We start from the raw sequence: 25,841 nt of genomic DNA, 5'->3' as shown, positions 1-25,841 counted from the left end.
TCTACCTCAAAGGTTAACTTGGATTTTTTTATGTTTTATACATGCACACACATTCATTCTCTCTCTTCCCTCTCTCTCTCTCCATCCCCCTCTCTCTTTCTCTCTCTTTTCTTCCCCCTTCACTTCTTTATGGCAGGCACTTTCATGTTTGACTTTGAATCCCTTAGAAGTTCCTAGAACATAGTAAGTGCTTGTTCCATTCAGTTGTATCATTTTAAAACTTATTTCAATAACCACAAAATACTTAAAACTGAGATTACATGAAAAATACTTCAAAGATAAAAGTTCCACTTGAGTCATTAACAAAAAGAAGCCCTAAAAGAATATTGTTGAGGTGTTTCTTTGGGCGGGGAGGAATCAGTATCTTTAATGTACTGATGAACATACATTTTTTGGTTGTTTTATGGTTTTCAGAATAAAAGAGGATAAATGGAATTGAAGCATTTTTGTCTTGATTTGTAAAATGGCCTCATAAAACTAAGATGTTTGCTTTTTTCCTTTCATATTAATTTCAGAAACTCGTCAAAACTGGAGAGAATAATTGGTCTTTGCCTGAACTAGTACATGCTGTGGTCCTGTTGGCACATTATCATGCCTTGGCTAGCTTTGTTTTTGGTAGTGGCATTAATCCAGAGAGAGATCCAGATACTTCCAATGGATTCAGACTAATATCAGTCAACAACTTCTGTGTCTGTGATCTTGCCAATGACAACAACATAGAAAATGCATCCCTCAGCAGCAACTTTGGGGTCAGTGTTTAAAAAAAAAATTCTAGGTTTTTTTTGCTATTTTTGCTTTAGAAATTGCATGCTATTTTGCTTACATTTTCTGGACTATTAATTTCAAATATGAAAGAATTTTCTTATTTATAAATTCTTCTACAAATAGCCCCTTACATATGAAACATTTTCAACCCAATTTTATGACTACTTATAAATTGCTAATACCTGACTACCACTTTGTCTAAATTATACCTTTTCAAGTCTTGATAGCAGATATAGATGGATCTTTTTCACTAATCATAAGAAAAATTTAAATGCAGCTATTTCCTGAATCACAGAGACTTTTAGCCAGAGCCTGGGAGAGTATTCTTGTCCACATGATACCAATATAATCAAATAGAGAGTTTAGAATACTTTTTGGATGGTGTTTATCTTTATAAACATCAAATATTGAAAGTGGCAAATTTGTGGCACCCATATATTTACATAGAATATAATGTAGTCCACACTCACTTTGGAATAATGCTTCTACATTTGTTAGAGATTTTCTATTTTTGAACTCAATTGCAAAACAAAAATAATATACTTTTAAATATTTGAATCAGCCACATAATTTTCTTTGGTGATAACAATAAACTAATCAGATGGGTATTACTACTACTACTTGGGGAGCATAATGAGCCATACTAGATTGATTGTCTTTAATGGTACTAATTCTCAAAATTGTCTTCTCTGAATATAGATTGTGGATTCTCTAAGTGAGCTAGAGGCCCTAATGGAAAGAATGAAGAGGCTTCAAGAAGATAGGGAAGATGAGGAAGCTTCCCAAGAAGAAATGACTACTCGTTTTGAGAAGGAGAAGAAAGAAAGTCTTTTTGTTGTTTCTAGAGGTAATTCCCCTTCATCTTGTCATATAGGTGCTTTAAAAACTTTCATTAAAATTTTTTTTAGGGGCAGCTAGATGGCACAGTGGATAAGGCACTGGCCCTGGATTCAGGAGGACCTGAATTCAAATCCGGCCTCAGACACTTGACACTTATTAGCTGTGTGGCCCTGGGCAAGTCACTTAACCGTCATTGCCCTGAAAAAAAAATTAAAACATGGATTTTTCTGAGATTTCAATTTACTCTTATATTTATGTTCTCTACCCCCAGAACTCCTAAGATTATTTGCCATATTTATTTTCATAAATATCTTAAATATTTTACTTAAGGACATTTTAGTATTTTGGATTCAATATGGAAATGCCTTTAACTAAAGTTGATCACATCCTATGACCCAATTTTTGTCTGTCTTGCCCTTACAGATTATATTAAATATGCTTGAGACCTTTTTCTGATTCTTTTAATATCTCTAAGCCACCAATATAGTATTAGCCTGCCTACGTTACCTCTTTCTTACTAGATAACTGGTATAGCCTCTTTTCAGGTCTTAACAATGCCTTTTGCATTACTTTTTCCACAAAAATCTTCACTGATAACAAGTTGAGGCCTATTTATACCCACCATAAAGCTTTCCACTGACCTTTTAAAATATTTATTAAGCTGATTCCTTCAAGCTGATTCTTATAGGCCCAGAAATATATTGTTGGCTGAGGACCAGTTTAGTTAAGTAGACTAATCCATAATCAGAAAGGTAGACACAAGGTAAAAAAAAATGTTTAGCCATATTGACCCATTAAACAATTATTTTGATGCTTTCCAAATATTGAATCTCCCTAATTTTTCCTGATTCTTTATTGCATGCAGAAAAATTATAATAAACCAAATGGATTTAGGAAATCTTAATAGAGTTGTATGAGTCATATAGGCATATGTGTACATATGGAACCATACATGTGTGATATTAAATTTTAAGTAGAAATTCATTCACACTGCTGGGGTTTTTTTTGTTTTTAACAATAGTTTCTGAAGTTACATGACTATCCATCAAAAAGTACTGGGGTTTGGTCAAACTTTTCATCTTAGAATATCAACTTCTCACACTATAAGGGAATCCTAACAGGCTTTCTTTATAAAACAACCTATTGGAGATTTTTTTAATGCTATAAGGGATTTTGGAATACAAAGGAAACTTTTCAGTACTGATTTTTTTCTTTTTTTTTTTTAACAAAAGACTTTTCTTTCAATCAAGATAAACAGTTCAGTGATATTAAGGGGCAAAGCAAAGATACTGGTTCCTTTCCTTATGCCCTTGTCATTATAATTGAAATAAAACTTCTTCAGCATTAACTTTTTTTGCATATTGGTAGTAAGCTTCTGCAACCTTTTTTTTAGTATAAATTCCAGTTTTTCTATATTCTTCTATTTCTGTCATTTTCAAGTCCTCTATTTTTCATAAAAAGCTATGGTTTCATAGTAGGCAGTTAAGGAAATTATTCAATATTGAATTTTTTGTTTGTTTTTGTTGTTGTTGTTGTTATTGTTGTTGAGGCAATTGGGGTTAAGTGACTTCCCCAGGTTCACACAGCTAGTAAATGTCCAGTGTCTGAGGCTGGGTTTGAACTCAGGTCCTCCTGACTCCAGGACCAGTGCTCTATCCGCTGCACCACCTAGCTGCCCCCAATGTTGAATTTTAAATGACATTTAGACATTATAAGAAAGACAGATGGCCTGAAGCATTTGGTATGATGCTGTACTTTATCAGAAGTGATTCTCCTTGGCTACCTTCATAATTTGGGGAATTAAAACATCTTTGTCTTTATGTCTGAGATGAAGTTCTTTTGTTTGGTCTAGCTCCATCCCCTTATACTTCAACAGCTGCAGTGCCACAATATAGAGAAGGAATTTCGACTTCTTCCTATGAGTCTGACAAGAATATTGAACCATATAAATTGACTTTGTGATGAAGTCAGTCAGTCGATAAGTATTTATTAAGAACTTCTATGTTTGGCTTCAAAGAGCTCATGTTCTAATGAGGAGACAACATGCAGATAGCCATGAGCATCTAAGATCTATATCCAGTGTAAATGGCAAGAACAAGGAAGAGGGAGATGTCCTTCAGAAGGCAGATTGTGAGCTGAGACTGAGAAAGTCAGGGAAGCTAGAAGTCCCAGGAGACAAGGGCAGTGTAGGACTGGACTGCAGCTGGTGCAAACACATGGGACTGGGGGATGAGCATCATTTGTAAGGACAACTGAGGAGACTGGTGCATCTGCATTGTCGAGGTGAAAGTATAAGACTGGAAAGGCAGGAAGAGCTTTAAGTGCCACAAAGAGGACTTAATACTTGATCCTGAAGCTAATATGGAACCACTGGAGTTTATTGAATTAAAGTAGGAGCAGCATGGTTGGAGGATTGGATATTTGATCCTGGAGGTGAAAGGGAGCCACTAGAGTTTATTGAATAGAGGAGTAATGTGGTTTCACATATAATAAATCATATAAACTTTAGTCTCTGTAGAATCCGTTTGTTCCTTTTTAAATTATAGGAATAATAGATTGATCCATTGAGGATTTGTTTAGTTTGAGAATGATGCCCCAAAGAATCTTGATAAACAGTTTCTGGGACCTAGCCAAAAAGCTTTTCCATTTCTAGCAGAAGATGATTTGGTTTTTAGGAAAATGTTTTGTGTAAAAATTCCAGGAAAAAATTTAGGTTTTTGTTTGTCTTATACTTTTTAAAAACTATCCCATGCTCCAGTGATTTAATGGCTAAATTTATAGATACAAAAAAATAACATAAAAAATTAAATGCATTTTTGAAATTGGCCATTTGACTAAATTTCCTATTTTTTAAAGTGGAAATTTGATATGCTAGATCTCTGGAGATACTTGAATCAAAATACAAAGAAGTATACATGATTTGTCAGCTATGCATTGCACTTGGTTGTTTTTGTTGTTGTTGTTGTTGTGTTTTGGTGGGGCAGGGCAATGAGGGTTAAGTGACTTGCCCAGGGTCACACAGATAGTACATGTCAATTGTCTGAGGCTGGATTTGAATCCAGGTCCTCCTGAATCCAGGGCAGCTGCTTTATCCACTGTGCCACCAAGCTGCCCCCTATGCATTGCACTTGTACAAAAATGATTCATTTTTAAGACATAAAAACCTCACAAACAAATGCAGAAAAGTAAAAATATACCTGTACTTTACTGACCATAATGCCATAAAAATAGTATTAAGTAAAGGGCTACTGACAAAAATTTTAAAAATAGTCTTTTTACTACTAAACACTGAATATATAAAGAGACAAAAGACAATGCTTGCCTACAGATAGCTCACAATCTGTTGGAAGAGAGAGAAAGCAAATAAATATGTACAAATAAGATATACAAGATAAACAGGAAATGATTAAAAGAGGGAAGTGATTAGTATCAAGAGAAGTTGAGAAAGGCTTCCTTTCCCATATGTTTAAGGTATAAAATGAAATTTTTGTAAGGATTTAAAGGAAGTCAGGGAAGGTAGTAGGCAGAGATGAAAAAAGAGAACATTCCAGGGATGATGGACAGCCAGAGAAAATGGATATGTGACCTTGATAGAAAAGGAAATGTGGAAAAAAATTACCTAATAGATCTATGGATGAAAAAAAAAAGTTCATGACCAAACAAATAAAAGATAACTTGGATAACTTCTTTACATTATAAAGAGTTTTTGCACACCTAATAAAGCTAAGATTAAAGGGGAAACAATTGGAGAAAGTCTTTGTAACAGATTTCTTTGACAAAAATTTCCAAGATATATAAAGAAATGATTAAAATTTATAAGAATAAGAATCATTCCCCAAATGACAAATGGTAAGGAGATGAATAGATGTTTTTCCATGATAGAAATAATTGGAGGCTTAAGTAACAAACCTAAAGAATTGGCAGGTCAAAGAACAAATAGAAACTACTAATTGTTCCATTGAAGATAATGACAATAAGGAACAGCTAGGTGGCACAGTGAATAAAGCACCGGCCCTGGATTCAGGAGGACCTGAGCTCAAATCTGGCATCAGATACTTGACACTTATGAGCTGTGTGACCCTGGGCAAGTCACTTAACCCCAATTGCCTCATCAAAACAAAAAAAAAACAAAGACAAAAACAAATATGTGAAGATAATGACAATAGTTGAGACAATATAAAGAAATTTGGGGGATGCAGCCAAAATAGTCCTTAAGGGGAAATGTTATATCTTTAAAGACTTATATTAACAACAACAAAATTAGGGGGCAGCTGGGTGGCACAGTGGATAAAGCACCAGCCCTGGATTCAGGAGGACCTGAGTTCAAATCCGGCCTCAGACACTTGACACTTACTAGCTGTGTGACCCTGAGCAAGTCACTTAACCCCCATTGCCCCACAAAATAAATAAACACCAAAATAGAAATCTTGACCATCAAAGAAGAGATTAACAGAAAAAAAATGAATTTATACAAATGGGAGTTAGAAAAATAATAAAATAAGCTATTAGCTAATTTGGTTAAAAAGAAGATAGAAAACCAAATCAAGGGGCAGCTAGATGGCGCAGCAGATAGAGCACCGGCCCTGGAGTCAGGAGTTCCTGAGTTCAAATCCGGCCTCAGACACTTAACACTTACTAGCTGTGTGACCCTGGGCAAGTCACTTAACCCCAATTGCCTCACTAAAAACAAAAACAAAAAACAAAACAAACAAAAAAAGAAAATCAAATCAAGCAGCAACAATGAAGAACAAATAAAATCATCAGCTTAAATTAAATGAATATTCTAAAATACATATAAAATACCCAAAGAAGATAGTAAAGTGGTTTGCCATTTCTCTTTCCAGCTCATTTTACAGATGAGGAACTGCAGCAAACAGGGTTAAATGACTTGCCTGGTATCACACAGCTAGAAAGTGTCAAGTGTCTGAGGCAGGACTTGAACTCAGGTCCTCCTGAATCCAGGGCAGGCGCTTTATCCACTGCACCACCCAGATTCCCAAAGATGATTTTGTTTAAAAAAAAAAAAAAGAGGAAAATTCTCCATTTTGGAGAGTATTTGGGAAAACAGGCACATACATCAGTATTCTCTTGGTAGACCTGTGAATGAGTTCAGCCATCTTGAAAAGAAATTGGAATTATACACAAAAAGTTCCTAAACATTGCATGCTCTTTGACTTATCTTTACTATGATTGCTGTACTTCCACCCAAAAGAGATTTTAAAAAATAGGAAAAGGTTCTTTATGACCAAAAATATTTATAGCAACTTTTTTGTGGTGGCAAAAAATTGGAAACTAAGGGAATGCCTATCAACTGATGGATGGTTAAATAAATTGTGGTATATGAATGAGATGGAATACTATTGTGCTATAAGAAATTAAAAAATTTTATATACATATACATATATATATATATATAAAACCTATATCGCATTGCCTGCTGTCTGGGGTAGGGGGGGGAGTGGAGGGAGGGGGAAAGATTTAAAATTGAAAATCTTAGGTAAACAGGTGCTGAGAGCTATCTCTGCATGTAGCTGGAAAATAATAAATTGCTTTTATTAGAAAAAAAGAAATAAATAGATGATTTTAAAAAGACACAGAAAGATTTGTATGAACTAATGCAGAATGAGGTGATTGGAACCATAAGAAAAATTTAGAAGATAATATTTATAAAAAATGAACAATTTTGAGGGCTTTATAAACATGAAGAATGACATGAGCAGAAGCAGGAGAATCATTTATATAAAAACAGCTAACTCTGTAAAAATAAACAACTTTGAAAGTTCTAAGAACTATGATCAATACATTCATCATCCCCAGTTTCAAAGGATCAATTATGAAATATTGCTTCCTGACAGTGAGGTGACAGACTTAGGGTGCAAAATGAGATACCTTATTTTTTTTTAATAGTCAGTTAATAAGTATTATAAAGTACTTCCTATTTACCAGTCACTGTACTGGCAAAACAAAGAAAAGTAAAACACAGTCCCTGCCTTCAAGAAGCTCACAACCTACATCCAGTGGGGGAATTTGTTTTCTTGACTGCATATTTGTTACAAAGAATTGGTTGTTCTTTTCTCTCTTTTCCTTTGGTATGTGAAGATGGAAGAAAGCAAAAAATAGATTTCTATTTAGTAATTTTTTAAATATAGAGGTTGGGGATACTGCACATGCAGAATGTTAAATGCATTTTCAGATGAGGTTAATTTATTGTTAGTTTTGCTTAATTGTTTTACTTTGTTATAAAGTACCTCAAGGAGTAGGGGTAATCCAAATGTTTGTGATGCAAAACCAGAAACACATCAATAAAATATTTTTAAAATGCCTATTGAAGGTAGCCACAAACTAACATCAAGGTCAAAGGCAGTCCCTGTATAGGGAACTGAATAATGTAAAAGATGGCAGTTGAACTAAAAAACATATATTGGGTATATTGTAAATACTTAGTTCTTTTTGTATGATTTCAGTTTGTGTCTTTCAAGAAGTTCTAGTTGTTATATTAGCCATAGTATCGCTATGTTTAAGCTATAATTAATATGTTTAAACAATTATAAACTTAATATCCATAAATAAAACATAATTGAATGAATACAAGAGAGAAAATCTTATGCAAACCCTTATTTAACAAGATAAAACAACATAACAAATGAAATGCTTTTGTTCTATGTCCCATTCTAGATCTGCCTCGAATTCTTTATAAGCTACATTTTTATACTTCTGGTTTAGTTTCCATTATTATATAACCAAATAGGTCAAGAAAAGAATAATAATAGACTTTAAGAGAGAGTACATTGGAATGTTATTCCTATAATCCTAATAGAACAAGTGTTATTAAAGTTATCATGTACTCTATCATCCTCCTCATTATGTCATCTTTCTTTGAAAGTTGTTAACAATAAGAGATCTTGGTATTAGTTACTTGTGATATTTTTGATCGTGAAAGCATGGCCTGATTTAAAATGATATATGCATAAGAATTTAGAGTTCCACAGAAACTGTCAAAATGTCAGAATATTTCCCCATTTTGAGGAAGGCAAAGTTCATCACCCTGAAGAATAACATTAATCACTCAAAGAGTGATTATCTCTCTGTACTTTATTGGAGGATGGGAGCAAATGGGAAACAAAATTAGTAAGATATATTTATGAAAATATCTAGCAACACAATAAAATCTAATATAAATTGAAGTTCATAGTTTTAATAGTATGCAATTGATGAAGAATCTGAGACTTTTAAGAAACTAAAATCGTCTTAAAGTATCACCATTTAGCTTTTAGAAGTAAACCACTCCATCATCTTTGCCAAGAAAACCCCAAATGGCATCACAAAGAGTCAGACACAGCTGAACAACAACAGCCTATTAATAATAAATTTCGTCTTTTTGGTATCCTATTGATACCTAAGTAGTGCAGCTAATTCTTCTTTTAGTGTTTAGAGACTGGACGCTGGACAAATCTTATAATCTCTGTGTCCAACTATAACATGCAGGACAGATAATCTGCGTTGGTAAAAGGAGTTTCCTCACCAGGAATTCACAATAGGCCCATATATGTGTTTAATTAAAAAATATATTACTTGTGCCTAAAGGGACTCTCCCCTACCCCCATCCCCAAGTTTTCTTTTGGTTAGAGCAGTCTACTCTCATTTCCTAGAATATTTGGAAGTGAGGGGGAAAAACCCCCCAAACCTACATCTAAAGACGGTCTTTCATTATCTAATTAGTCCAAAGAATCTTTGTTCGAAGGTACTCAGAGGTCATCTAATCCAAGTTCTACCTGAAGAATAGGACCTCTTTCAAATACCCTGACAAGTAGCTATCCAGCTTTTTCTTAGAGACTTTACTCAAGTTTAACTGAATGTTCTGTGACCAAGCAGAATAAGTATAAATGAGACATGTGTGCCTTATAAACGGATGTATTTTCCTTTAAAAGATAATTGTCTTCTTTTCCCCATCAGTAGGTTTGCCTGTAACCTTTCTTATTTCAACTTTTCAATTAAGTTAATATCTTTGGTCTAGATACGTGGTTGTTAAATATTGTGGCATTTATTAGGGAAACTGAACCCAGAAATTCTTAACGGTAGATGTTTCCTATAAATTTAAGTACTGAAGTCAGGAGCTCAATCTCTGAAATGACATTAAAAGGTTGAAGTGAGGAAAATGGAGTTCAGGTCTTGGCTATTTTCAGTTCTTTTAATACTCTATGTTATTATTGTCCTCAGCTTTTGATGACGATATAGTTTCAACATCTGATGTCTCCAGATATATTGAAGACCCTGGTTTTGGATACAAAGACTTTGCTAGACGAGGAGAAGAGCATTTGCCAACATTCCGAGCTCAGGTATATTTAGAGTAAATCAGAATACTGTGGTTTTAACTGTTTTAATTAATGTTGGAAAATAAATTGAAATATAACAGAATTAAGTAAATTAAATAAATATTCCTACTCAATAAGAATTTATTAAGTACCAACAATGACAGTTGGGCATATCATATAAGTCCCATTCTTTATTTCTTTTAGTATAGTCTTGGGCTAGGCTGCTTTCAAGTACCAAAGCATAGCATTTGACTTGTTATTTCCTTTGCTAGGAACCTAATGGAAAGTAAACCTTTTTGTATCTTTGCTTATTTATACCTTTATGGATAAAACATAAATGAGATAGTGCCAACAAGTAGAATTTGCAAATATTCAAGGCATTTGTGATCATTGAAAGAAATGACATTGCCCATGTATACAATAAAAAGGTATTTTAAATAAATGTATGTCCCTCTCCTAGGGTAGTGGGAGAGGAAGAAAGAAAACATTTTAGTCTACTGTAATACATGCAGTTAGGTGTAGACTCAATAAGTACCCCATGAACCAAATATTTATAACCGTGGTGCTAGTCTGGCTAAGGAAGGCCCAGAGAATACAAGTTGGGACCAGGACTAGTGCAGGGAACTTATTAGATGGTCCCAATGGATCAGAAAATACACTAATGGTGAAACTTAGAGAGTAAAACTAAATTATCTCATTTGTTGGTTTTAAGAAACTGACTAAATTATTGCTACTTGCGAGGAAACATAATATGGAAACTGCATAAATTTTTAATCTGAGCTTTTAATTCTTTTAGGACTATACCTGGGAAAATCATGGGTTCTCCCTGGTTAACAGGCTTTACTCTGATATTGGTCATCTTCTTGATGAAAAGTTCAGGATGGTCTACAATCTCACTTACAATACTATGGCCACACATGAGGATGTGGATACAACCATGCTGCGAAGAGCTTTATTTAACTATGTTCATTGTATGTTTGGAATCAGGTAGGTGAATGATGGCAAATGCGTTTGAAATTAGTTTTACAAATATGTGATTTAATATTCAGACATAAAGAGTAAATTTCTGTCAAAATGTTTATTTATGGGTTCCTGACAATAGCAACTTAATGCTGAAAATGTAAGATAGATTTTCTATTTCAAATAAATGTTTGTATTTTAATGTAGATATATACATAAAGGAAGTATTTTAAGTATGCTGTGGGGAGAAAATGGATCCATAATTTTTGTTCTATTGGAAGGGAATGGATGAAATTTGGAAAAACTTCCTGGAAGAATGAATCTATTAGTGACACCCAGTGCTTATTGAACATTGTCAACTATATCCTATTTGAGAGATTATAAAAGAGGTAGAAGAGACATTCCCTACTCTCAGAGCTTATAGCTTATAGACTCTATCCATAGGAACAAATTAATTTAGTACCAAGTGCTAAGGAGACTTCAAAGCAATGAACTGATAAGTGTTGAAAACTATTGATCAGGGAAACTCCTGGACAATATGATTTGTCAGCTGGGCTTTGAAGTATTTTATGGAGAAATGTAGTTCATTCCAGTCAGCAACATATATAATGTGTTGGCACTCCATAAATCATGTTGTGGCTTTTCTTAACTTTTCCAAAAATTTTTGAGAATGGAATTAGAAATCAAATGGTTGGTGGGGCAGCTAGGTGGCACAGTGGATAGACCTGAGTTCAAATCTGGCCTCAGACACTTGACATTTACTAGCTGTGTGACCCTGGGCAAGTCACTTAACCCCAATTGCCTCACCAGAAAAAAAAAATTCAAATGGTTGGAAGTTATTTTCTTTCTTTCTTTTTCTTTTTCTTTTCTTTTCTTTTCTTTTTTTTTTTTTTTTTTGGTGAGGCAATTGGGGTTAAGTGACTTACCCAGGGTCACACAGCTAGTAAGTATCAATCGTCTGAGGCCGGATTTGAACTCAGGTACTCCTGACTCCACAGCTGGTGCTCTATCCACTGTGCCACCTAGCTGTCCCAGAAGTTATTTTCTATAATAAATAGTAGATTTCTAAACTAAAATCTAAATTCTAGAAGATTTCTAACTAAAAAATCTGAGTATCTGTCAGATTAAAATGTAGAAAGAAAATACATTTCCTTTGCAGAAAAAGTAGAATTGTAATAATGTTATCTCTGGAAGGAATAATAGAGATGAACTAATCCAACCATTTCATTTTATAAATGAGGCACAGAGTGCCAGAAAAATTAAATGGCTTAATTGCCCATTCATTGTCACTTAGGTAGTAAATTGTTAGAGTGCTCTTAGATTGTGCAATGAATAGGGTACTGGATGTGGTATCAGGAAAACATGAATTCTAATCCTGCTGCAGACACTTAACTAGCTCTATGACTGTGAGCTAGTCACTTAACTATTGTCTGTTTCAGTTTCCTCAACTGTAAAATGGGATGATAATAGCACCTAACCTCACAGAATTGTTGTGAAGATCAAATGAGATGATATGTGTAAAACACTTAGCACAGTGCCTGGCACATAGTAGGTTCTTAATAAATGCTTTTCTTGGGCAACTAGGTGGTGCAGTGGGTAAAGCACTGGCCCTGGATTCAGGAGGACCTGAGTTCAAATCCGGCCTCAGACACTTGATACTTACTAGCTGTGTGACCCTGGGCAAGTCACTTAACCTCAACTGCCTCACCAAAAAATAAATAAATAAATAAATAAACACTATTTAAAAATAACTATGAGAGCCTTGTAAGCTCTGTCTAAGAGAAATAAAGACAAATGAATGGAACTTCTAGAAACTTTAGGCAATTAATTATTAATAGAGAATTGTGTCATAAAGCTGTTTTGTTGCTTTTGTGCTTAGGTATGATGATTATGATTATGGAGAAGTTAATCAGCTACTTGAACGAAGCCTGAAGGTTTACATTAAGACAGTGACCTGCTATCCTGAGAGAACTACCAAGCGCATGTATGATAGTTATTGGCGTCAGTTCAAACATTCAGAAAAGGTAAGGGTTTGTAAGAAAATCTATCATGCCAGATCTTAAGATCCTAGGTCTAGAGTTAGAAGCAACCTCAAAGACCATCTAGTCTAACTTTATTTTACAGATGAGAAGACTGAGGCTCAGGAAGATTAAGTGAATGATAGATCTGTGTACTATACAAGATTTGAAAAAAAAAAGATGGCATGTGAAAATGGTAATAGGAGTTAGCCATTTCAGTAAAGGAAATGGATTTAATTTTCTTTTTTTCTTTTTTTGAAAAGACAAATAAAACTCTACACATGTAAAGAGAAAAGTTTTGTAAGATTATTGCCTACTAAATTCTAATTGTATCTGATTCACTATTTAGCTTCTTGATGATATTTTCTGCCACATGTGGATGCACAAAAAGTAAAATTAAAATTGCTTTAGGAAGTTTTCCCTGAAGTACAGTCTTCAAAATAGACATCTGAAGAAACCAACATTTCTAACAAAATTAAAGCTAGTAAGATATTTTGTTCAGTGAGTGTCAATAACTTTCCACTCTAGCATCTCCACTTTAGGTATTCCATTAACTGTCTAGCCACTAGACACAATTCATTGGATCTGAGGTAAACCAGTTCTGATTATAGTTACTTTTGGCTAAGTTCATCCTAAAACATAGATAAAATGCACTTAATGAAAGAAATATGGTCCTGAAAGAAACTGTTTGTAAAAGGAATCATATTCTAGCTTTGATTTCCATTATGCTTTTAAATTATACATTAGTGAGGGAAATCGTTTGGCTATAAATAGAATAATTTAATTGATACCAAAATATCAGGAGTATTATCTGTAATGATTAAAAAATTCTGGGAGATAGGGTTTCTGGATAATTTAATCATTTCATTAAAAATTCTGGTATCTTAACAAAACGGTGTTCATGGTGGTCATTTGGAAATCCCTTTTAGTCAAAAGGCCCCTAATGGCAGTGGGTTCACAGTTTATATGTCCTTTGAAGAGTTCCTGAGAGGTGGCAATCAACTCTGATTGGTTAGCACAATGGAGGGTGGACTATATTAAAATGAATATTTTGGGGTATGTGACCTTTGTCATCCAAATCTTGGTCAAAGAGACATCAGTTTTTGTTAAGACAAAGAAGGGTTCCACATTTCCCAGACCTGTCAGAGCAAACACAGTGAACAAGAATATAACCATTAGCCCAAACAAAATGTCTTTTACTGTCTTTTTAGATCTTGACCTGGGTAAATCTTTAAATTTCCCACATTGATTGGTTTCTGGATAAGGAAGTAGGAAAGTGGGAAAACCTTGGTCCTAATAGAATAATTAGTTATTAAATATATCCTGGGTCTGAGGGTTCTTAAGCTAGCATTTATTGTTTATTAGAAGCTAGGTTCTGTTTAAAGTACTGGGCTACAAAGAAAGAAACAAAACAGTTCCTTGCCCTCAGAGAGCTATCATTCTAATGTAATTAGATATATACAAGAACTATATGAAGTAATTGGAAGGTAATCTGTGAGGGTAAAACTAGGGGAACCAGAAAAGGTCTTCTCCAAATGGTGAGATGTGAGCTGAGGCTTAAAGGAAGCCAGAAAAATTAAGAAGCAGTGCCACATATGAGAATTTCTCTGTGATAATGCTTGGTATTGGTAGCTGATCTAGCATTTCATACTTTATCCTTTTGTATAATATACCTTTTCTGGGCTAAATGTGTTTTTAGATAAGAGCATTACCTCTTTTTTTCCCCATATTTTACCTTTTTATGCTTCTCTTGAGTCTTGTATTTGTAGACTTAATTTTCTGTTCAGTTCTGAGCTTTTCATTAGGAAGGTTTTAATGCCCCTATTTAATTGAATGGTCCATCATTTCCTCTGAAAGATTATGCTAAATTTTTCTGGGTAGTACATTCTTGGTTGTAATCTAAGGGTTTTTTTGCCCTCCAGAATATCATATTTTAAGTCCTCTGATCCATTAATGTTGAAGCTGCCAGGTCCTGTGTGATCCTAATTGTTGCTCCTTGATATGTTAATGGTTCTTTTTGGCTGCCTGCAATATTTTCTCCTTTATCTGATAATTCTGGAATTTTGGCCATGATATTCCTTGGAGTTTTCCTTTAGGGTCATTTCAGGAGGTGATCAGTGGATTTTTTTCATTCATTTTTTTTCCCTCTGATTCTAAGACACTGGGGGCAATTCTCCTTGATAATGTCATGAAATATGTTGTCCAGGCTCTTTTTTTGATCATGGCCCTCAGTCCAATTATTCTTAAAATTGCCCCTCCTGGATCTATTTTCCAGGTCTGTTATTTTTCTGAGAGGTATTTTATAGTTTCTTCTACTTTTATATTCTTTGATTCTGCTTTTGCTTCTTCCTGTTGTCCAATTCTGATTCTTAAGGAATTATTTCCCCAGTCAGCTTTTTGCACCTCCTTTTCCATTTGTCCAATTGTATTTTTTTTTTAGTGAGGCAACTGGGGTTAAGTGACTTGCCCAGGATCACCCAGCTAGTAAGTGTTAAGTGTCTGAGAACTGGATCTGAACTCAGGGTACTCCTGACTCCAGGACCGGTGCTCTATCCACTGTGCCACCTAGCTGCCTCCAATTGTATTTTTAAGGTGTTATTTTCTTTTCTCAAGCCATTGAGTCTCTCTTGCATAACTCATTTCTTTCCCCAGTTTTTCTTGGACCTCTCTTATTTGGTTTATAAAAACCTTTTTGAGCTCTACCAAGAGGGCTTTTTGGTCTTGAGACCAATTCTTCTTCCCCCGTAAGGCTTCATATGTAGGTATTTTGACATTGTTGTACTCCTCTCAGTTCATGTTTTGGTCTTCCCTGTCGTTAAAGTAATTTTCTATAGTGAGGGTGCTTTTCTGTTTTTATTCATATTTTTAGCCTATTTTGTGCCTTTTAAAGTTGAGCTCTGCTCCTGGGATATAGCATGCATTGTCCCAAGCTTCTTTTGCTAGAGGCCAGGGGCCCAGTCACTGGCTTTCTGCTCTGAGGTCTCAGCAGCTTACAGCTTGCTCACTGCACTGGAGTGGCTCAGTCTAGTTGTGCCTTTTGGGCAGTGGATACCCCAGTTGACAGATTTCCTTCTGTGTTGAAACTGGAGGTCTCACAACTGGCCTGCTGTGTCACTAGCTTGCTGGGCTAGGACCAAGGGTCTTCAGCTGCTGATCTGTCCTGTGACTAAGAGCTTTTTGCTGTCTTGCCCAGACACCATCTGCACTTAAGCTACACTCCCTTTTTACCTAGGTGAGACAGACCTTTCCTAAAGGACCTTCTAGATTATCTTAAGCCAGAAGATTGTTTCACTCTGTCTTTTTGTAGGTTCTGCAGCTCCAGAATCTGTTTAGCGTCTTAGTTTAACTTTTTTCTGAGGAAAATTTGGGAGAGCCTCAGGCAACTTCTGGCTTCCTTCTGCCCTCTTGGCTCCCAGAACTGGATCTCAGAGCATTACCTCTTAGTTAGATAAACATCCTTTTGCTAGCAAAGAAAATGATTTTAATACAGTTAGAACTCATTGATTTGGAGTGATTAAGAAGACCAGTCAGAATAAATAAGAATTATAATGTAAAAAATATTTTAAAGAATATAGTCATTTATTTTAGTTACATGAAACCTTTTGTTTGTTTTTAGCACTTTTAGATTCAAAGAATTTTCATTTTAATATATGACAACTGCTATAAAAGACTTAAGCACTTACTAAAAACCTACTCTAAGAATTCTTGCATATAACCATGACTAAAGGAAGTCCTAGACTCTCATTAGCAGCCTTAGATAAATACCTGTCTTGAACTTTCAGAGAAATGTGGAGTGGTGTGTGGCAAAAAATCAGGTATTTCTAAGGAAGTACACAATGAAAAGTTCAAATCCAAAAAGAAAACCTGTTCCTGCAACTCAGTACATTAGTAAGAATAGGAAATTATATGGTTTATTGTAAAAATGAATTGTGGGGAAAAATATTTTATGTAAATTAATTACATAAAATTAGAAGTATCACTTTGTGTATGTAAATATGGTCCATTTGCCAGTAGACAAAGCTATCTGTAATCAGCAGCAGCTCTTACTTAAATTGGTTCAACCCAAATTCTGAAATGATATGGGGCTGATAAAACCATTAAGATTATAGCCTTATAATTGAGAAAAGTAACATAAAGAACGCTCTATTCAAGTGAAAATTAATTCTGCTCTTTCTCTGACTAATCAAAACCAAATACTTAAAGCCTTAATAATTCAGCACTATCTTTAATTGAGTTTTATCATTTAGTTTATTGTTTTTAACTGAAGTGTTAGTAGTTTGATGTTATTATGAGCAATAAGCTTTTGGAATCCATCAATAATTCATTTGAGTTTTTTTAATAAACCTTTTATGTTTCACTGTATTTAGGCAAGACTAATGTGACTCTTCTGAGAGAGGTATATCTTTATATAAATAAATTGGTTTCCACTTTAAAATTTGAAAATATACAAATACTTGTGTTTACATGTTTAGGGAACATCTTTCTATTAATAATAAAAAATCAGATTTATGGGAAATGAATGCAAAATTGCTTGACATGTTACTAACAGAAGAAAAAAACATGCTTTCCTCTTTAGGTTCATGTAAATCTGCTCTTAATGGAAGCCCGCATGCAAGCTGAACTTCTGTATGCTCTTCGTGCTATAACTCGTCACTTGACCTGAAGCATCATTGCAGAGAAAGCGCCACGTCATGGATGTGTGAAAGACCTTTTCACAGAAGATACGCACCAGAAGCTGCTTGTGATGTAGCATCAAAAAATGATTCAATTCTCTAGTGTCCAAGTTTAGCCGTGTTTTTTGTTTTGCGGCTGTCATGTGCAATGATGTGTTTTATTTTTCTTGATGCTTAACATTACTAACGATAGCAAACATAACACTGAGGAGCGCTACTTCACATTGTTTCTAGTTGGATTTTTTTTTTGATAATGGTTACAAATCATGAACCTGCTTTGTTAAAGCTTAACTTCAGTGCTTTGAGGTGTGTGTGTGTGTTGTGTTTTTGTTTTCTTCGAGTATAGGAGAAGCGCTTATGTTCTGTTGAAGCCATCATTGTTCAGGTTATTGGAATGAATCCAGCTAGGAATGTCCCCATCTGGCCATTCTCAGATCCTAATGCTGTGTCCTAAGGCTAGCAGAGGAAAAGCATGCGCTAGGGAGCCGAGCTGCTGCTCGCTGGGTGCTCCTTTGTCTCCAGGAGATTATTTGTCAGGCACTGGTTTTTCTACAGCTATTGGCGATATCGTGAAATGTGATGCAACCATTGTCCACAGTTTAATGTGAAATTAATCATGATGAATTCTCTAGCATGCTACTGAAATGCCAAATTCAGCCATTTTCCTTTCTTTTGTGCAACAGAAGTTTTAGTTCTCCATTTCAGATGTACATATTAAAATGGAATTATGCACAATCCTTTCTATCACTGACAGTGACCCTCAGTCTTCTGAAGGCAAGAGTGCTTGCTTACAGTGCTGCTTACAGTGCACTTAGTGGGCACCTGTAAACTTTCATACACACAAGACTGACCAAAAATTTTTTTCTTTGCACATTTTTCCTTTCTCATACTGCTTTTCTCTATTTTGAAAAGCAAAGGAAGGCTAATATATTTTCCTGTTAGGTCTTTAGGAATTATTTCCCATAATTTTCATTCATTTAATAAGTTGAACAGTTTATTCAAAGGTAAAAATTGTGTTTCTATGCATTAATGTGAGTGAACAAAAAAGAAAGTGCAATATTTTTTTTAATTGAAACCACCAACTTTCCCCCTATTATAATGTCACTGCAAAAGTGTCCTTCTAAGTATAGCCATAAAGAAATTTTTAGTCAAATTTCTTTATTGCACAAGGCTTAACTTTTCTGTTTTACTTTACTGGAGTTGAACAATCTGCTCTTTAAATGCCAAAGCATCCCCTTCCCCAGAAAAAAGCTCTTTAGACAACGGAGAATATCCAAGTGGGGGGAAGTTAGCTGCCAAAAAAGTCATCTTTTAGCATTTGGTTTTTGTTGCTTGACTAGACTATCTTCAGAGAGCACAAAATTTTCTGTGTTTATAGCTTTACTTTGTGTTGTGTTGATGAACCAGTGAAGTGCCTAAAGAGATGCTTACACCTATCCAGTAGGACACAACCACACTGCTTAAGTGTTTTTAGGTTAAAGGTGACTTAATTTTTTTCACATACAAACTTTCTAAAAGAATTTTCAGTTTTTCATGGAAAATATGTGGAAACCCAGATTATCCATGGAGATTTCATTTCAGATGATTTTCATTTTGGTCATCTTTAAGTAGGACTAATTTTTTTCCATGCAATAAACATTGATCCTAAAGTTACTAAAACCAGTTATCCCCCTTCCATTTCATTATCCCTTTGCTGTGACAAGATGTTAGATTGTTTTGTTTTGGTTTTTTTAGTTCCAGATAAGAAAATGAAAAAAATGATTGTAAATGTAATATAAGATCTGCATTTGGGGATTGCAGAATTTTGCTTGAAATCCTCCTTGTGAGGAAACAAATCATAAATTTTTATGAAGACAGGGTGGTTTATTTAAAGAGATTATTCAAAGAACTGCATACCAGAATCTCTTCTGTGTTTTTTTATTACATAGGCTATATTTTGACATTATTCATTATCACATACATAAATATACATACACATATACACAATTAACAACTACGTTATTCAGGAGAATGGCAAGAGGCAGATGACGACCACATAAATGTCAGTTTGACTTAGCAATGTAGATGCTTCAAAGTTGAGGATACCTAGTACTCTTGATATTTTTTTAAATGAAGTTCCTTCAGTTGGTAGCCCCACTTTTGTTGCAGATAAACTGTACTGTAGTATAAAAATATTTACTTCAAAGACGTGAAGGGAGGAGTTCTCACAGATCATCAGAGGAGCTTTTAGAAAACAAGGTGTGAAACAAGGTTTAGGTAACTAATATAACCACTTAAAGATAGTTTTCTTTCCTGAAACTGAAGCATCTGGAGTTTGGAATATGGAAATATTAGTGCCTTTATTGGATCTCTTATCTGGCAGAGTTTCCTTTGAGCTCAGCATTCATCTTGTCAGTGATGGGGAAAGTAGACGTGGAATTATTAATAGAAAATAAAACTATTTCTTTGTGAACCTCAAAGTGAATCAGCCTCGAGAAATTGATTTCTGAAGGTGCTGATGCACCTTCTACAATGCAACATGCACAGCATTCCAAGTGATGAATGCCATATTAAATTACGAGTTTGCTGTTACCTTTCTGCATATATTGCAAACTTGAAATTCTGATGCGGTTTTCCAGGGTGGTATTTTTTCAGAGTATTGAATTTACTATGTAATGATTTATAGTATAGCTTTTATACTCAAATGTAATATTTTTAAAATAGACATTTGTTCAGAATAGGTGTAAAGTTACGATTATACCATATGCTTACCTACACCTTGGGCTCACATTGTGCCAAACTTAAATGTGCAAATGTAAGTTTAAAAAAAAATACTCGTGTGAATGTGAATCCTTCAATTTTGTTGTTTATGTTCTGAAATTTCATTTTAACAGTCCCTTGCTCAGCTATCCCAGTTTGCCCCAATAAAATCTTAAGTCAAAGACCCTCAGCTGATAGGCAGACAGAGTGCTTAGATGAAGGAACTAGGCAGATACAAGAGAATCTTCCAATCAGACAGACCTTGAATTAATTAATAAAATAATTAGGAGAAAAGATGATGTCTTTAAGAGAGAACTACTTGTTAACTACACCTCTTTGAATTAAGTTCATAGCCATCACCCCTTAAAGGATCACAGCTACATCTTGTGATACTTTATGAGGCTCAAAGACAATTAGGATGGAATCTTGTGGGGGGGGGAAGCCATTTGCCTTTCATTATATCTTTAGAATGCCAAAGCATAATTGAACAACATAAGGTTGTAGCTTAGGCTTAGTTATATCCCCTCATTTTATTTTTAAAAATTGTTTCCTACAAGAGTTAACGTTTGAAATGTATTAAAAAGCCAATTAGCATTGTCCCATAACCACGTTTTTCTTTCACATGATAGGCAATTTTTCTCTGACAAAATCTTCTTTTTATCTGCCTCAGTAAAATAAAACTATTAATGAACGTAATTGAAAATGACAGAGTTGGTCACCATTTTGAGGCAGTCTGCATGCATATAAAATAGTAACATTTTATTAAAGCTTTAAGGACACATCAATAGGAAAAAAGATTAAATTTCAGTGCATGTTGTAGAAGTGATTTTGCACTCTGGTGGTAAGATGAGCTTATTTTGTTTAAAAGAAAAACTGTAAAGCATTATTTCTCTGGAAAAGCAAGACCTTAAACTCCTCTCTATCAAATAGGACTTTTTAATTTCTTATGCAAATGATATGGTCTTGCAAGAGTAAAAAGTATGCAACAGGAAAATAATGTAAATGATATAAATAGAGTACTTTTATAGATACAGTTTAAGCCACAAAAACTATTTTAAAAAAAGAGACACATGGTTCCTCTATTCAGATTAAGTTTTAAATTGTGTAATTTGTATGGTCAGAATCTTCTCTATTCTATTTCCCCTGTGGAATCTGGGATTCAAATTTAGCAGTCCCTTCCCCAAGCAGTACTGTAATGTGAATGTATTCATCTCAGTCAACAGAATGTGAGTGACTGTTAAATGTGGAGCTCATTTTAATATTCTTTTGGCTTACTTAGCAGAATGTGCTCAGTTGAAACGAAGACAGAGAATGAAACAAAACAGGTTATGGATATGGAAGCACTGTAGTAGAACCACATGAGAAAAGAATTCTATCCAGAATCTCCTGGACATGGAAATGTTTCAGGGAATGCTTGGAATATAATTCTCAGTCTATGTCTGTTCTGCAAGACAGAAATAAAATTTTCAGTGTGGGAACTCCTAGATGCATATAATCTTAAACTTTCCTGCCTGCTTTATCTTCTTCCAAGTGCCTCAGCCTTTCACCTGCTTCCCCCAGCCTATCTAGTCCCCAAACCATCACCAGCCATCTGCTTAGAGCCATCAGCTCCTACTTGTCTTCATCCTTCCAGAAAATGACTTTGTTCTATTAAAATTCTGAAATCCCCCCACCACCCAGATATCTTCTGTCTTCATATTTGTCCCACCAACCAGACTTTGTCCCAGACACCATGCCTTGTCTTAGGAAACACCAGAATAAACATTCTGGACATGTTAGTAATGTATCCTGACCCTACAGATCCCAACCTGCCAATATTTCTCTTCTCCTCTACCTCATCTCTGAAGAGAGTATTAACCATGAGTCTCCAGCATTTTTGTGGATTTACTTTTTAAAGAGGTAACCAGTTATTCAGGAGTACAAAATTTCAGGTTGAATATTTTTTTAAAAAAGATTTTTATCTTCTACTGAAGTAGGAATCTTATTCATATATAACACAGAACTTGAAATATTTCAACAGTGCAGAATTTTGAAGGGATTTGAAGTCACCATCCTACCTGGGGTCAATAGTTGGGCAAAAACACTGATATTTATACAAGTCATTAGAATAGGAAGATAAATTCTTTCCCCATTCATCCAGTTTACTATGTTATCTTTTGGAGATTCAAGAAATCCCCATCTTTAAAAATATTTCCAAAATTTGATTTATAACTTGTTTGTGTGGAAAGGAAAACACTTCTTCTCATAGAATTATGGTGCTTAAAATCTCAGGCTATTTCACAAAAGAATTCTTAACCCATAATGTAAAATGCACACATAGAATCAGCAACATATTGTGTTAAATGGATTCATTTGAGCTATCCTGAGAATTCATATTCTCCCTCTCTCTCTCTCTCTCTCCCTTCCTCCCTCCCTCATATTCTTTCTTCCTCTCCCTCTTCCTCCCTCCCTCATATTCTCCCTCTCCCTTCCCCCCTCACTCTCCCCTACAAAAAAATTAAATGATACCATTTTTCTATGTGAAAATGTGTTGTATAACAAGAATGTAGTGCTCTATGAAATGTTTCTTCTATACCTAGGGCTTCAGGTGTCTTCAGGTGATGTCATCAACAAAGATTCTGGCACTTAGGGCTCCTGAAGAGAGTCCTGCTGAAGTATAGACTGGCCATTTGTGTGTAAAGACATTCCTAAATGAGGTAGTCTCGGGAGTGCATGGACATTTAGTAAGCAGTGTGTTTACTAAGTGCCAGCCAGTATGCTAGGCACTAGGGGACACAAAGAGAGAAACAAAACAGCCCCTGCCCTCAAAGAACTTAGAGTCTATTTCATATGACTATGTCTCACTTGCAGATGAACAACACACAACTTTTTATAGTAGAGATAAAACATGATCCTGTGGTAATCTTTGGATGTTATTCATTCTCGGTAAGGAAGAACTCACTCTGACAAAAGTCAAATAAGTCAATCAGCAAACCTTTATTAAGCACCTACTATGTGCCCAGTACTGTACTAAGCATAGACTTCAAGAGGCCAGGAACAAATTGCTGGCCTATTTAGGGAGAAAGATTTAACAGTGACTAAGGAGCTTAGTTTTATTAAAGCAGGTCATAAGGTATTTTAAACCTATTACGGATGTCCCACCATGAAATACAGATTGAAGAAAACAAACAAAAGAGCCCATATTGTTGTGCTTTCAGTTCCTTTTCAGTGCCTGTGGAAATCCTGGAAATAGGACAGACTGTAAAATGAAATGGCCTTTAGAACAAATAACTGTTTTACAGCTCATAGGACACTTTGAGCATTTGAAAAATTTCCTGATGGTGGATTTAGTGCTGAAATTTGACTCAAACTTTGGAGTTTCTTGTCCTTGTCAACTTAATTCCTTGAAAGTGAATGCACGGCAGAGCATATGTAAACACTACTTTGAAGGAGAAAGATCTATTTTCTATATTTCTAACAGGAAGTTTTACTCGTGAAGCCTGACTGGCTTCCCTGCACATGTCATGAAGCTTGCTATTGAAGTTGGCTAGAGATCTTTTCCTGAATAAGGCTTCTTCATACACTTAGAATTGCACGTCAGATTAATTAGGCTATTTTCTCCATTTGGTTGAGATGCCACAGTCAGGGAGAAGCAGGAGGTAGGGTGGAGAAGGAATGACAGTTGGACAGCTAAGTGAACAATTTTCGTTTGTAATGTTGAGAAACAACTTCTTTGCTGAGTTTCACTGGTTCTGTCGATTGTGTAAGTTAAATGTTTAGTGATATTCTCAAATGAAAATAGGCTGGACTTTTGTACAAAATCATTTTGTGGTCACAAGAGAAAAATGTGATTTTTTTTTCCTCCTACCCGCCTCTGCTTTCTGTTGTTTCACATTTCCTTATTCCCTCTGCTACCCAAAATAGGACAGTCACAGAAAGCAAACTACATGGTGGTTAGGAATTTTCCTTATGCTAATAGGACAGGCAATCCACACACAGTCTCTACAAGGCAAAGAAACAAGTCTTGTAAACCTGGGCTGCTGCCTCAATACTTGGATTAACCTCTTAAAAACCTGATAATACTTTTCCTGATCATGGTAGAACTGGATGTATTCTGTAGCTTATGATAGGATTTGAACTTGAAATTCCTCTTGTTACTGATTTTGCTGGACCAGCTACAATAATGAATGTATATATTAAGACTTTGTAGCTGATATGCAAATCAAAATCAGATTGCCAACTTCTTGACTTTTGGTTTTAGACATGGTTTTATCCAGAAGTTGTGAGCAATAGATGTAGCATGCTGTGAACGTCTATTATCTTATATTCTTTAATTCATCAGTATTAATACAAATTATCTTTTGTGTTCCTTGGTACTTTTTATCCAATGTAATCAGAAGCTGTGATGTTTTGCCTTTGTAGTCCTGTGCTTTGTTACTGTAATGTTTAAATTTGTTTTTATGAAGCACGTGACTTTGGGCTAATGTGAGGCAGATGGTGTGATCTCTAAGACTGCCATATTGTACTACATAAGGTTTCAAATTAGAATAAGCTTTTAACAAATAGACCATTGATGCGATTTAGGACTCACACGTACAATGTCAAACATCAGTCATATTTATAGTTTCACTTCCAAAAGTAGCAAACTTGATAAACAGCCACTTTCAAATTGCCCTAGGTTAAAAAAAAAAAAAAAAAGCCCTGCTATACATAAAGTTTAATGTAGTAGTTAATGATATGCCTTTACAAATCCTGTGCCCACTACATGAGTCAGCGGTTAAGTCATTTTCTTAGGGGAACCATGAGAGGTTTTTGCATTACTAGTTGTTGCTTTTTTTTCTTATGTTGCTGTTTTTGTAACTGACTATAAACTGACATGAACAGATCAGTTGGAGTATAATATTCTAGTGCTTTTAGTCTGAATTTCTTTGGGGAAGAATGGTAATATTATTTGACCAGATGCAGAAGGAACTGTTAGTGAGAGTCAAGACAAACAACATTTTAAATAAAGGAATTGTGTATTAACATGTTAACAACAATTCATAAATCTGCACTTTTTATGACATTTTGAAATTCTATTTATAGGTACGGAACAATGGGGTTTGTTAAACTGTATCACATTTATACTTGCTGAAATTTCTTTCATTGTTATTAGTAGGAATTTTATTGGTTCAATAAAATTGGCAAAACTGACCCCTGACATTTGCCTTTTATTTGCTCAATGAACATTTGTAGGTGAAACCGGTTGCTGTGGCTCTATCTTGCATGATTGTTTGTGCTCCCAGAGATGTCATTATATGTCCTGGAGGCTTTTTCTTCCTCTCTTCTTCCTGGCCCATCCATATCGTGGAGACTTTTAAAATCACTTTTTGATATTTGTAGAATACATAAAATTTGCTGTGGTATAAATTTAAATGTATAGTCATTGCTGAAGTATTCCCATTTAGTGTGCCAATGGGTCCTTTGGTGGACCAGACCTGTAATTTCATTGGTAAGTAGAGGACTCCAGGTGAGGAAATTCCCTCTACCAAAGCAAGTCGATACCTGCTCTGCAG

The 25,841-nt window shown here is 34.9% G+C and overlaps 1 protein-coding gene across 1 annotated transcript in view; it reads left to right on the top strand.

Annotated features, from left to right (window-relative positions):
* The window catches only part of SESN3 (sestrin 3), an 88,712-nt gene extending 63,226 nt beyond the window's left edge, over positions 1 to 25,486 (top strand). The window contains exons 5-10 of the mRNA XM_043997508.1: positions 516 to 749; positions 1,465 to 1,612; positions 9,823 to 9,941; positions 10,714 to 10,904; positions 12,757 to 12,901; positions 17,472 to 25,486. Of these exons, the coding sequence (XP_043853443.1) occupies positions 516 to 749; positions 1,465 to 1,612; positions 9,823 to 9,941; positions 10,714 to 10,904; positions 12,757 to 12,901; positions 17,472 to 17,558 (924 nt within the window). The 3' untranslated portion in view covers positions 17,559 to 25,486. The remainder of the gene's footprint in view (positions 1 to 515; positions 750 to 1,464; positions 1,613 to 9,822; positions 9,942 to 10,713; positions 10,905 to 12,756; positions 12,902 to 17,471) is intronic.
* Positions 25,487 to 25,841: the final 355 nt, after the last annotated feature.

The sequence above is a fragment of the Dromiciops gliroides genome, chromosome 3 (assembly GCF_019393635.1).
Source record: "Dromiciops gliroides isolate mDroGli1 chromosome 3, mDroGli1.pri, whole genome shotgun sequence".
NCBI classification, from domain to species: Eukaryota; Metazoa; Chordata; class Mammalia; order Microbiotheria; family Microbiotheriidae; genus Dromiciops; species Dromiciops gliroides.
Note: the sequence above shows the minus strand (reverse complement) of the source record. Positions and strands in the feature narration are given on the sequence as shown.